This window comes from Pipistrellus kuhlii, unplaced genomic scaffold (assembly GCF_014108245.1).
Source record: "Pipistrellus kuhlii isolate mPipKuh1 unplaced genomic scaffold, mPipKuh1.p scaffold_m20_p_2, whole genome shotgun sequence".
NCBI lineage: Eukaryota > Metazoa > Chordata > Mammalia > Chiroptera > Vespertilionidae > Pipistrellus > Pipistrellus kuhlii.
Window position 1 is genome coordinate 10370098 of NW_023425515.1, and position 13100 is coordinate 10383197.

Below are 13100 nucleotides of genomic sequence, written 5' to 3' on the forward strand. Positions count from 1 at the left end.
CCAGTTTGAATCAGTGGATAGAGCATTGGCCTTTGGACTCAAGGGTCCCAGGTTCAATCCCAGTCAAGGGCATGCATGTTGGTTGCTGGCACATCCCCAGTAGGGGGTGTGCAGGAGGCAACTGATTGATGCTTCTCTCTCATTGATGTTTCTGGCTCTCTCTCCCTCCTCTCGGTGAAAAATCAATAAGATATATTTAAAAAATAGACTCTTGGAGGCATTATTTAATAGCACTGCATTTTGCAACCCAACATGGAGAGGGAACCATCCTGAGATTGAGTGTGGATTTTGTCTAATGTAGCTATTATAATTTGATACATTAAAAAACTCACAACACTGTTTTTTAAAGATTTGTAACAGCTTGAACTTAATAGGTTTTCATTTAAATGAAAATAGACTTCTAGGAACTATATCTGGCCAGGAAGAGGGACAAGAAATTTACTCAGCTACAGTCATACACCATTTCCTACTATTTCAGAGAGCCACTGAGAGCAACAGATTTAGGAATCTCTCCCAGGGAACAGAATGAGATCCTACTCAAGAAAAATCCTCAGCGCTGGAGGCAGATGGGCCTAGAAATTTTTATTTGTCTGAATTTTATAATTTCTAAAGAAAAGTAACTGTTTAGTGCCCCTATTCCTTCTTTTGTTTTAAATTATATTTTTATTTATTTCAGAGAGTAAGGAAGAGGAAGAGAGAGATAGAAACATCAATGGTGAGAGGGAATCATTGGTCTGTGCCTCCTGCATGTTCCCCACTGGGGATTGAGCCTACAACACAGACATGTGCCTTTGACTGGAATCAAACCTGGGACCCTTCAGTCCGAAGGCTGACACACTATCCACTGAGCCAAACCAGCCAGAGCAATTCCTTCCCTTCCCTTCTCTTCCTTTCCTTCCTTTCTTCCTTCCTTCCTTCCTTCCTTCCTTCCTTCCTTCCTTCCTTCCTTCCTTCCTTCCTTCCTTCCTCCCTCCCTCCCTCCCTCCCTTTGTCCTTCTCTCCTTTCCTTTCTTCCTTCCTTTTTCTTTTTGATAGAAGTCTCTATTGCTGTTATCTTGCCCCTGTCTCTCAATTGTCTGTAATGATTTCTTGGGTAGTTAAAACATCTTTTTAATGCCTACACATTTGCACTGAGGAGCTACACCCAAGGTATAACACCTGAGGAGAGTTATTGGCACCTGAAATTTATTTTGTTGACTAAATTCTGAAATTTAAGGTTGATCCTGATAACACAAGATTTTAGAAGTCTTGGCAACTCCCTGGGATGGGTGAATTTTGCATGAAAAGGGATGTGAAACAGTAGGAAAGGGAAGAGGGAGGTGCTGTATACTAAAACATTGGTCCTGCTCAGTAACTCATGCTTTTACAAACACCCCCTCTGCAGGTACATGGGCTATAGTTTATTCATGTGACCAGCTGGACATTGCAAGTGAGATGCAAGCAGAACTTTGTTAAAAATGTGCATTTTGGGGCTTCCGTTTGTAAGGTCCCTCTTCAAGGTCAGCAGCCACATAAATGAGCTCACCTATGCCAGATGAAGTAAAATAATTGTCAAGAGTAAAATATATATATTGTTGATACTTTAACCTACTAAATGTTGGCTTGATTTGTTTTTCAGTAAAAGCTGAGAAAGAAGAAAAGGAAATTTAAAAAAATGGAAAACAATGCTTTTACTTTTTGAGACTTTGAATTTAACTTACTAATAAGCAATTCAATGGGTTATTAAATCATTGGACTTTACTTATTGTCTGTCTTTTAAGTGTGTCTGGTGTGGCTCCGTGATTGAGCATCAAACTATGAACTAAGTGGTCCCAGGTTCGATTCTTGGTCAGGGCATATACATGGCTTGTGGGTTCAATCCCATATGTATTTACTTTATCAAATCTGTAAGGCTTATATTGAAAGTTGTCCCCCTTGTAAAAATTTGGCATTTACTATTGTCATTATTTGTTTTGTTTTGTTTCACGAATAAGTTAAATTTTACACTGGCTAAAAAGAAGTGACACCAACTAGTACATAGCAGGTGAGGAATGATTAGCTTCCCTTCATTAAGTTCTACAAGATTATATATATAATATATAATATATATACATATATATTTCCCTAATATATATATATATATATATATATATATATATATATATATATATATATTAGAGAAATATGCTAAATAACCAGCGCAAGGTAATGGGTCAACCAGACATGAGCATGGTGCACACCGCCTTGGGGGCGGGGCAGCAAGGGCCTCTATGTGCTTGGGTTGAGGGAGGGACTGATTAGTAGCGGCTGCAGCTACTTTAAGGGCCAGAGAGGGAGGCAGGGCCAGAATGGCAGTGGCCGCAGCTGCTGTGGGGCCCTGGGTAGTGAGGACAGGCCGGACTGTCCACTCAAGGGTGCAATATTTCAAATTGAGGACTGGGCTCCTAGTTCTATATAATAAGGAGAAATAAAATGTTATCATGTACTAGATGCTAATCTAAAGTTGCCCCTCACAATGTGTGTTCAACCCAGTGGATCTCAAACTTCTGTGCGTCCTAGACTTACCAAAAAGGCTTGTTAAAACACAGGCTCCTGAGCCCCTCCCCAGATTCTTCTGATTTAGGTCTGTGCTGCGGTCCAGAAACGTACATTTTTAACAAGTTCCCTGGAAGTGTCTGAGCTGCTGCTCTGGGACCACATTTTGAGAACCACTGCTCTTACCAACTGTTTACTCATTAAACTCTCACTTGAGCACAGTGTGGAAGCCAACGGGTGGTGACTGTGGAGGCAAGGATGATAGAAAGCATTCTCTTCTTTTGAATATAGAGATATAGGTTTGGAAATGTTTAAAAGTATTTGTCAAGTCATAAGCTCACTCATCACAAAGATATTATTCAAAATAAACATAAAATGCAACACTTTATTAAAGTAAAATTATATTTACTATTAATATACAAATGGTGAAGTGACAATTTGATATACTTACTGTAAGCCATACTTTCAATGTCTCTCATAAATACAAAACTTCAACATTTGCATTATAATTTTTACAGTTTAGACATATATATACAGCATTTCATAGGGACATATTATACGGAAACAGTAAGAAAACTTTGTGGTAGCTAACTAACTTAAGAATATAGAATTTGAATGGAATATATAAGTTAAAGAAAATAACACTATGTTTTAATGCATACTGAATACAGCATAGAATTCACATACCATAAAAAAAAAAAGTTGTTTGAAACTTTTATTTCTAAGAAGTTCACGTATTCCTAACAGAGTTTAGAGGCAAATGCAAAAACCATGAACATTCCTTTAAGAATTGAAATGAATATGTTTGTTCTCAGCAGTACTATTTACTTTATATAATGCATGTTGTTTGATAAAAAACAAAAACAAAAACTCTATTTGCAAAATGGAATCATAGGTTCTAATGTTAACTTTCTCCTTTGGATTTCACTTAGTTTTCTCCTTTGCATCAGGAGAGTTGGCTTTAATTGTTCACTAAGCAATGTTCCTAGTCCCTGCTCAGGTTCTTCTCACACCATGTCCTGACCTCTTCTTAAGGTAGAAGTTCAGTCTGCCTCTCTGTATTCTCTTGGGGTTCTTTGTTCCTTTATTTTTCTATACCTGGTTGTGATTTAAAATGCTCCAACAGTCAGTGTTTTGCGAATTCTTTTCTAAAACCAGATGCCAAAAGATATTTTCATTTCAGGAAAAAAAAATGGGCATATTAAATGTATATGGGAAGTTTTTATGTTAATACTTATGAACATCATGTATCCTAAATCCTAAAAGATATTTTTAAAAATTAAAATTCAAAAGAGGGTACCAACTAATGCCTTTAAGCCATTGATAAAATTGTACAGTGAATAATGAACTATTTTAACTAAGAATATTAAATGTTATCAAATAAATATTAACTATTATATAGAATATAATGGTAAGGGGGAATAATTAATCAATTAGTATTCCTGTATAATGCTGTAAAGTAGCTGCACCTACATGGATAAATGCAATTTTTTAAAAAAGAAGACAAGGGACCTGGAAGGAAATTATATTTCTTCAGTAACTATTACACATAGGCCCTTTCCTAACTTTCTCATTTACACATATATTTATTTCATCTTAGAATATTATTAAGCCCAAGAGGTGAATACTTTCTTGAATTTTTTTTTAAGATTTAATTATTTCATTTCTGTGATCTTCCACAGTTTAATTTTAGCATATGCTAAAACACCCATATGCAATTTCAATGTGAGAGAAATTGTAATAATGCTTCAAAGGGTTAATAGGATACAAATCTTTTATCTCTAAAGATAAATAATACAAACAATCTCATTAAAAAAAATCTTTCCCTACTCATAAATTTGTTGAATAAGCATTCTGGATATGGTTATAAAAATATCTTCATAAGGAATTGAAATTGAGCATTTAGATTATTCTCCATGAAAAAGAACATTGCAATTTTAATAAATAATTGCAATATGTTATTCTAATATTTTTTAAGATTAAGAATGGAGATTATTATTTTTTTTTTACCACTTCAGTTTAGGTATTTTCATCAGTGATTATCTTACCAACAATAATGAATGATTTGTTCTCCCAAATCAATGTAGAACAGGAATAATGTTGACCCAAGTGACACCATAATAATGTACCCTAGCATTGCTTTACAACTGGTAATACTCAATTTCAACAATATCTACAATATATTATCATTTAGAACAATGCAGAACAAATGAAATATACTTTTTGTGCATTGAAAGAATTTTTTGTCATAAGTGGAAATAAATTGTACAGTATAATTTGTTATATTTAGATTTTGTATTCCAGGTAAAGCAGTTTGAACTGCACTTATTCACTGAACATAATTAAAATGGTATTATTCAATTGTCACTGATAGGAACATACTATGTCAATAAAAATTGCAGTTGTGTTTTATCTTTCAAAAAGCACACTTTCATGCTAATCTAAAGGCACAAATACATTTTAACTATTTAAAATAAGAAGCATAAAATAAAGGAATGATTATAAAATTATAATTAATTATTGGCACTCAAATAAATAATTTGATTAATAAAATTCTCCTATTTATATAAATGTTTAATTCAAAGACTAAGGTTTATGTAAATTTTCCTGGATGAAATAGTCTTTGAAAATGCTTCTATAGGTATTAGTATTAAAAATAAAGGAGAACTTGAACAGCATTACATGAATGTTAGACATTAGTATCAAATACAATGGTAATATGTCAATGCATGAAAATAACAAATAAATCTGTAGAAATTACAATTCTTAATTAACTTTCTCTGCAAATTATGGTAAAATACATTAACACATTATTTTGTGCCCATTTTAGAAACAATATATGTGCTAAAATGCTGACATTACTGTTTCCTCTTACGTTGTTGGATATAGATTGTCATTGCCTAATTGCACGTAACCTATCTATCATAGAAATACCAATATGTTTTTAGTGATATCTCTGCTTCAAGTTTAAATTACCACAGGTCCTGATTATTTAACATAATCAGTCAACTCTTTTGACATTTGATACTAACACTTAAGAGTAGTCTCAAATAGTAAAAATAATAGTTATTTAGTTACATGAATATGTTTTAGTCTAGCATAAGAATGAAAAACAGGAAATGTGATTTCAACTTTGCTCATAGTTTACAGTTTACTAAAATCCATCTTTTAGATGGACACTTTTACAATAGAGTAATTTGGAGCATCACATAAAAATGTTAAAAAAAACAACAACCAATAACAACAACAATAAAAAACAACAACAACAGTTTATCACAGCATTGCCTTGCTCCAGCAGGGCATATGTTTCAAAGACAAGAGATAAGGACCACTCAGACCATTGAAACAGTGCGCTTGAAACAGTCTACAATTAGATCCCAGTGATCTCCTAAACTCAGATCCTTTCTCCACGTAGTGGCAAGAAATCCAACAGCAAATATATATATGTAGCATTTAGGTAAGTTGCTTTACAAGGAAAGACCAAAGAAAAGAGAGAAACAGAACTTTTAATTTGATTTAAAAAAAAAAAAAAAAGGGCTACAACAATATTTGTTCTTTATGATGATTTCTCTGCTCTTGAAGTACAGCACTGTAGCAAACATGCTAAGATGCTTTCTGAGTTTTCCAAATTGCTTCACCATCACTAGCTTAACATAGGGTAGCCCTATGCAGGAAGAATTAGCATTCATGGCTATTGCTTCCTTGACATTTCACTAAGCCCGTTTACCTTGCACAAGGATGTTGACTGGTTTTAGCACGTCAATACAAAAGGGCGAACAAACAGTAGAAAAAAGCAAAAGGATGATAAGAGGAAGCATCATTTAAACAGCAACAAATCCAGCAAAAAAAGACCAGTTGGAGAATTCCAACTAAAATTCTTAGGTAGGCACAGAAGTCTTTTCCTTTTCTTCAGAATATGCCAGAAAAGATAGCAAGGAGAGATTCCCGCATCGTGACCTGTACATTAGGGCGGTGACACTGGCCATGTAGTACCTGAACGTGCCGATGGGCAGATCCTGTCTTGCTGATAACCAACATTTTGGAAAATTGGTTGCTCTCTCCCTGGATGATAGTTCCCAGCACTTTGTATATAAAAATGTCCATAAGTGGCATTAACATTACATTTAATATCCATTAGTTTATGTCACTAGACACCCTAACGCAGGTTGCTCTGCAGTGTTAGAACTTCCCTCCAATGTCTTATCAACAATAAAGGATGGCACGCGTCCCTCAACCAGTCAATATTTGAGCCATAATCCCCCTGGAATACTAAAGATTATGAATAGGATGGGGCCTGAACAAACCTGTGGCTCTCTAGGGTAAGAATCTAAAACCTGCTTCCAATGGTATGTATATTTATAATCTATAATAAAAGTGTAATATGCTAATTAGACTGGACATTCTTCCAGACGACCTTTCTGCCTAAGCCAGGGCTGCGAGGGAAGCCCAAATTCCCAGAGCCAGAGGTAAGGAAGGCCTGCTCTTGCACAAATTTTGTGCATCGGGCCTCTAGTTGTAAATACTTTTTTTTTTTCTCTTACCTTGCATATAACTGAAATTTATGTTTCAGTCTTTCACCTCTGGGAGCTTGCATAGCTTGGAAGTTGATAAGTGCTTTATTCAGATATAGGCCCGACCAATAAATATTAGAAAGTTTGTGTTGAATAGTGTAGGGGTTTCTTCAACCAAAGTTGTTTATCAAAATCTTAAAATGACTTCTAGCAACAACATCCAGAATAAAAAGATGATATTAATTCAATTGTTTAGCATTGACACTTTCATGGCATGTTTAAATGTTTAAATGTTAGCTTCTAATTCAACCAAACTAAGGATTTTAACTTCCATTAGCCAATTACATTTGTGATTAACCTATAACACTTAAAAAATGAATTTTAAAACAAAGATTATCTAAAACAATGGGGGGGATGTATCTGTAGATACGGTTTAAAGTATTGAAATGCTAAAGACCTGTTTTCTGTTAAATTTATTTAAAAGTAAAAGATAATCACATATTTATAAATATATCAAGACAACATTGATATTATTCCCATTTCAATTTACTTTATTACTTGAAGCTGAGGGCAGAACTCAATCTTATTTTCATTTGCAATACATTTTGTGTGTGTGTGTGTGTGTGTGTGTGTGTGTGTGTGTGTGTGTGTGTAATCCACTGTGAGTGAATATGGCATATAGAAAGAGATAAAGATTTACGGAATCTTTCGAATCTAATTTTACATACAACTAATATTCATTCAAGTGGGTAACAATTTTGATCTGGCATTTTAGTTTATCAAAAATCAATATAACTGTAACTTAAAAAACAATTTTCCAAAGTCTCTATCCATTTCTATATCTGGTAAAGATAGCTAGCTTATTCAAGCCCTGGTTCCCTGAAATTCTCCTAAACAGTATAACCTTTATTAAGTGTTCGCATCTTCAACTGAAATCCACTTTAATAATCTATTTGCTCAATACAGGATTGAAAACATGCAGGGCTCTCTTTTACAATTAGCTCACAAAGTTTTTTGTTTGTTTCCTTTTGTTTAAACACCCATTGGTTTGAGAGCTGTGGTATGAGATATAGTTCTGAAGAAGAAGAGCACTTTAGCCATCTAATCAATTGCAGTTCTTCAATCATAGAGTCAAATTGATACCCAAGAGTTGGTGCCAATTAGGTCTCTATATAGAATTTCTTAACAAAATAAACGACAATAACAACAACAACAACAGCAACAACAGAGGAAATGGACCATGGGCAGGAGTATTTGATCATATGTATATGTGTACAAGCTATTCCAAGCTAGAAGTTTCCCAAGAAATTAAGGTCAATGGAATAGTTTTGGTCATAGGGTCACTGCAATCCAAATGCTCTTTGTAGCATTGTTCCCGCCTCTGCAAGTTCAGTGTTATGCTTTGCTGTCGTCTTCTTTTGATTGGATGTCATTAGAAACCTTAATTTCTATAGTTTCTGGATTTAGGACTTCTTTCCCATTCTCTTCTTTTAAAGGCAATTTTCTGGAAGAAAATGTAGAAAAAATAAACTTCATGTGTTGAGACACTTTATGTAAGATGCCTTAACATTGTGTTGCTGTTTTGTAGAAGGTAATATGTTACAATTGCTAGAATAAAATAATCAGATTTTGTTAAAGTATTACCAAAGTGACAAAATATAATTTAAAAGGGAATAGAGCACATTGCCCACAGTAAAAATGTGGTGTGATGAACAATGATAGAGGAAATAATATATTTGTAAATTTATATACACCAAATCATTTGTTATAGGTGGCTTAAATTTGAAAATAAATTGATAATATTAAAATATAATTCAGTGTTTTAGAATGTAAAAAGGTCAAAACATTTTCATATGTCCACTAGATGATTTACTAGGAATTAAAATTTTTTCTAGTGAAAACAATCAATAGTTGCTGCCATATTCTGTTACATTAATCGGAAGCTGGATGAATAGGCAATATTCTTCGCAACTTAAAGCAAATAAATGTATTTCAGGGCTTTCTTACATTTTTATATTTACTGCTTTCTCTACTTGATCTCTATTCACTATTATTTTATTTTTACTTGCTTATCATTTATAAACATTATGCAGAGTTGTTTCCAATGGTTATCTATGATGCAATAACAAACTTTCTCCCCCCCAACATTAACATATTTATCAATTTTTTCACTGTTAAACTTTACACAGAATGATTTAAAACTACTCCATTAAGTACATAATTTTCCAACCACTATGCTGTACATCTGAAACTAATACAAAATAATATTGAATGTAAACAGTAATTGAAAAATAATATATATATATATATATATATATATATATATATATATATATATATATATATATATTTTAAAAGCCATCAGGGTAAAAATTAGAGAAACAAATAAAAATAATTTAGTATATCACTTTTAAAATATTATGTTCTGATCACTGACTCTTCATGGGATATATTCTAAAGAGTAAAAGGATTACAAGTTCATCATTGACTTCAGTTAGTGTGTGTTATCATTCACAACTTTTTTATTTTTAATATGTTCTTATTCATTTTGGAGAGGAAGAGAGAGAGAGATTGAAACATCAATGATGAGAGAAAATCATTAATGGGCTGCCTCCTGCATGCCCCACACTGGGACCAAACCTGCAACCCTAACTGGTAATGGAACCATGACCTCTTGGCTCAAAGGTCAATGCTCAACCACCAAGCCATGCCAGCCAGGCATGGCTTTTATCTCTTAATTTTAAGACAATTTCATGAATCTTGTGATGACAATGAATCAAGATTTTTGTGTTTTGTTTTGTTACTACTCTTAAGTTCAGTGGTTTATTATTACATTTTGTGCACATAACTTTGGGAGTAATTTTTTCTCCCTTGACAAAAATATTTTTTCTACATCTAAAGAATTAAGTTACAAATAGATTCCAATTCACCATTTTGACTTTAAATTCACTGATTTATGGGAGAGTGAAAGCTACTATAATGGTTTCCTGGGATTTATTTGCAATTTATTTTATATTTTAGAATGACTAGATAATCCATTTTATTCTGAAGAGAAAAGCTACCATATGAAAACTAATCTGTCAAAAATAATTCGTAGGCAAAATCTAGTAAGATCTATTTCTGGAAATGAGGTAGCATCTACTCTGTACCTGCAGACCAGGTACATTATAAATAGTGCAGTCATAATTCTTCTTTTCTCCAATCCCCAACTAACTGAAAACATTGACAATAAAATATTGTGAAAACAACAGGTCACTTTAGCATCAAAACATACAAAAATTTAAATGCTGCCATGGGAAGTTAGGATTGTCTTAATATATCTCTAATTCAAAGAACTATGTTATTGAGTTTGTAATTAATTAGAGTTTTCAACTAAATGTTGAAATGTTTATTTTTTGCATATATAAAGATATACTACTTGTGTTTATGATAAATTTAAAAAGATTACTCTTAATGATATAGTTTTTTTGTTGAGTATTTTATCTATGCTTGAGTCCAAGAGTAGTTATTAAATCATCTTTTTGTTTTTGTTCCCTAGATTGTTTTAAATATATGTCTGTCACATGCAAGGGTATTTTCTTAACTCATTTTCATGGCCATCCATATAATATTATGATAATGAATGCACAGGAATTTGTTTTGGGGGAAATATTTTGCTTCATTGAAAAATTTATAACTTCTGAAGAAGAGACAATCAAATTCACCTTGTGCCTGCTACTTCTAATAGAGGTAACTTCAAATCAGAATGTAATACTTCTAAATGAAATCACTAAAAACATCCTGATGCTTCATATGAAAAAAAAATAACTACATAATAGTACATTGTATTAGCTTATTTATAAATTATTCATTACAATCCGTTGATAACAGATAGAGGGGATTTCTGAAACAAACTGTTTTCGTCAGCTCTGATAATATTCAGAATTTGATTTAGGATGAGAAGCCTAACTCAGGTTTTTTTCTGCAAGGAAATGTTACTTGATAAAGAAAAAGGAATTTTTGTTTTGTAAAACAATGAAATTTAAGAGTCATTTGGGTGAGAAGTATTTCAAGAATGGTATGATAGTCATGGTTTTGTTGTAAAATATTACTCTTGCTACATATTAATACTGCCTTTGGTTTGAATCATTTGGATATTTATGTACATGAACTTAGACTCATGTTCATAATAATTAAAGGCTCAGTTAAAATACATGCTATGGGTTTAGTGGATTTATGATGGATGCAAAAAGAAGTAAATAACATAATTTTGTAAAGCACCATTTACAATATAAATATTAACATGAGAGTTAACAGTATGTTTTCCTGCTCTTTACAAATATTCTTTTTAAGGGTATTTTGTATATTTATTACTATATATTGCTATTATAAACTGTCATATTTATATTCAAAACAATGACTAATTTCTAGACATGTATTTATTTCAGTAAAGTCAATCACATTTTCAAAGCATAACTTTCTTAGAGAGTGAGGTTAATGCAAAAATGTCTTTTTGACATTCTTATATAAAATTTAAGCATATGTTTAAATTGTAGATTTCCCCTGACATTGATACAAATATTTTATATGAAATTTCTGAAGAGGAAATGGATTTTAGATAGTCACATGAAGTTTCATAGAAAAACAACTATTTTTCACAAATGATCACATTTGTAAATATTTACTAAAAATAATACTATGTTATAAATTTACAAATACTTATCCAAAATTATTAAGCATTTTAATCTACGTACTCAGGTTCTGTTAGTGGTGTGGTTTCATTTGGCTCATTTACTGGGCTTCCATCTTCATGATTGGTAATTCTTTCATCCTCTGTTCTCATCTCCACTATTGGCTCTTTTGATCCATCCTTCCTACAAAGAAGAAGAAGGAGGAGGAGGTGAAAGAGGAGGAGGAGGAGGAGAAGAAGAAAACAAATATTACCCATATATTGTAAAAAATGATGCATCAGGGGTTATATTTGTATATATCTTATGTAAATATGTATTATTATGTAATATATGATTTTCTCAACATGTAAAAAGTAAACTAAGTTTGGTGAAACTTATTTAGTTAATCAGACATTGTAAAAGCACAGCATGTTCTTATGAAGAAAACAAAATATATTGAATAGAGAATAGATCCCAGTATATTTACACACATTAATATCCAATTCAAATGTGAAATAGAGCCTAATTTCTGTTTGTTCTTTGCTATGTTCTGTGCCCAACAATTAAGCAGGTGGCATTTTGATTGCAAATTGAATCTATTTTATTTGAATTGATTTAGCATCTCTTGAAGTGAAAAAAATCCATGGGAAATGGTTACAAACAAATTAGGAATACTAAAACAGGCATGGAGATAAAAAAGAATGTAGCCATGCATAATGAATTTTCTAGATCCCAAAGCCTAGACTGTAACTTATCAGACCATATATGCATAAATGTATGCAAAGAAAAACCAACATAAAGAACTTAACAATAAAAACAATTAATTACTCTTATAATTTGAGATTTGATACAAATTTATCTAATGACCACAAAGCAGAAATCAGTATTAAAACCTCTTAAATACTCGTTCATGACATTTTCTATAAAATTCAGCTCTGCATATTTTCTCAGAATTCATATTTTTCTAAGTAAATGAAATGCCACAGAGAACTCCAAATTATAATATGTAGTCTTCTTTTTCTTTTTTTTCTTTTTATTGGCTTCCAAAGGGGAGTTTAAGGTCAAAAGGAGTTTCGGGTGTGCCCAGATCCTATTCATCAAAATCTGAGTAGTCATCTTTTGATCAAAATTTGGAGGAGTAAATTCAGTCCATGTAATAAGGCATTGCATAGAACATACATTTTATACACAGACAATCTTGAAACTTGTAAGCAGTCACTTCTTAAAATTGTTGGCATTGATACAATTTATGTTAACTCAGTTTAACTTAGTTTGTAATTTAGGTTACTGTTGATGCCAGTCTTTTATTCAATATAAACTGAGAAATGGTGGGAAAAAGCATAACTAAATGTAATTCTATGATCCTCTCTATCTGTCTATTTATCTATTATCTATCTATCTATCTATCTATCTATCTATCATCTAT

At 32.3% G+C, this 13100-nt stretch overlaps 1 protein-coding gene across 1 annotated transcript in view; it reads right to left on the reverse strand.

The window, feature by feature from the left end:
• Positions 1-2885: 2885 nt before the first annotated feature.
• Positions 2886-13100, reverse strand: part of NCAM2 (neural cell adhesion molecule 2) — a 387613-nt gene continuing 377398 nt past the window's right edge. The window contains exons 17-18 of the mRNA XM_036446724.2: positions 11759-11878; positions 2886-8529 (exon numbers count right to left, since the gene is read on the reverse strand). Coding sequence (XP_036302617.1) covers positions 8421-8529; positions 11759-11878 — 229 coding nt within the window. The 3' untranslated portion in view covers positions 2886-8420. The remainder of the gene's footprint in view (positions 8530-11758; positions 11879-13100) is intronic.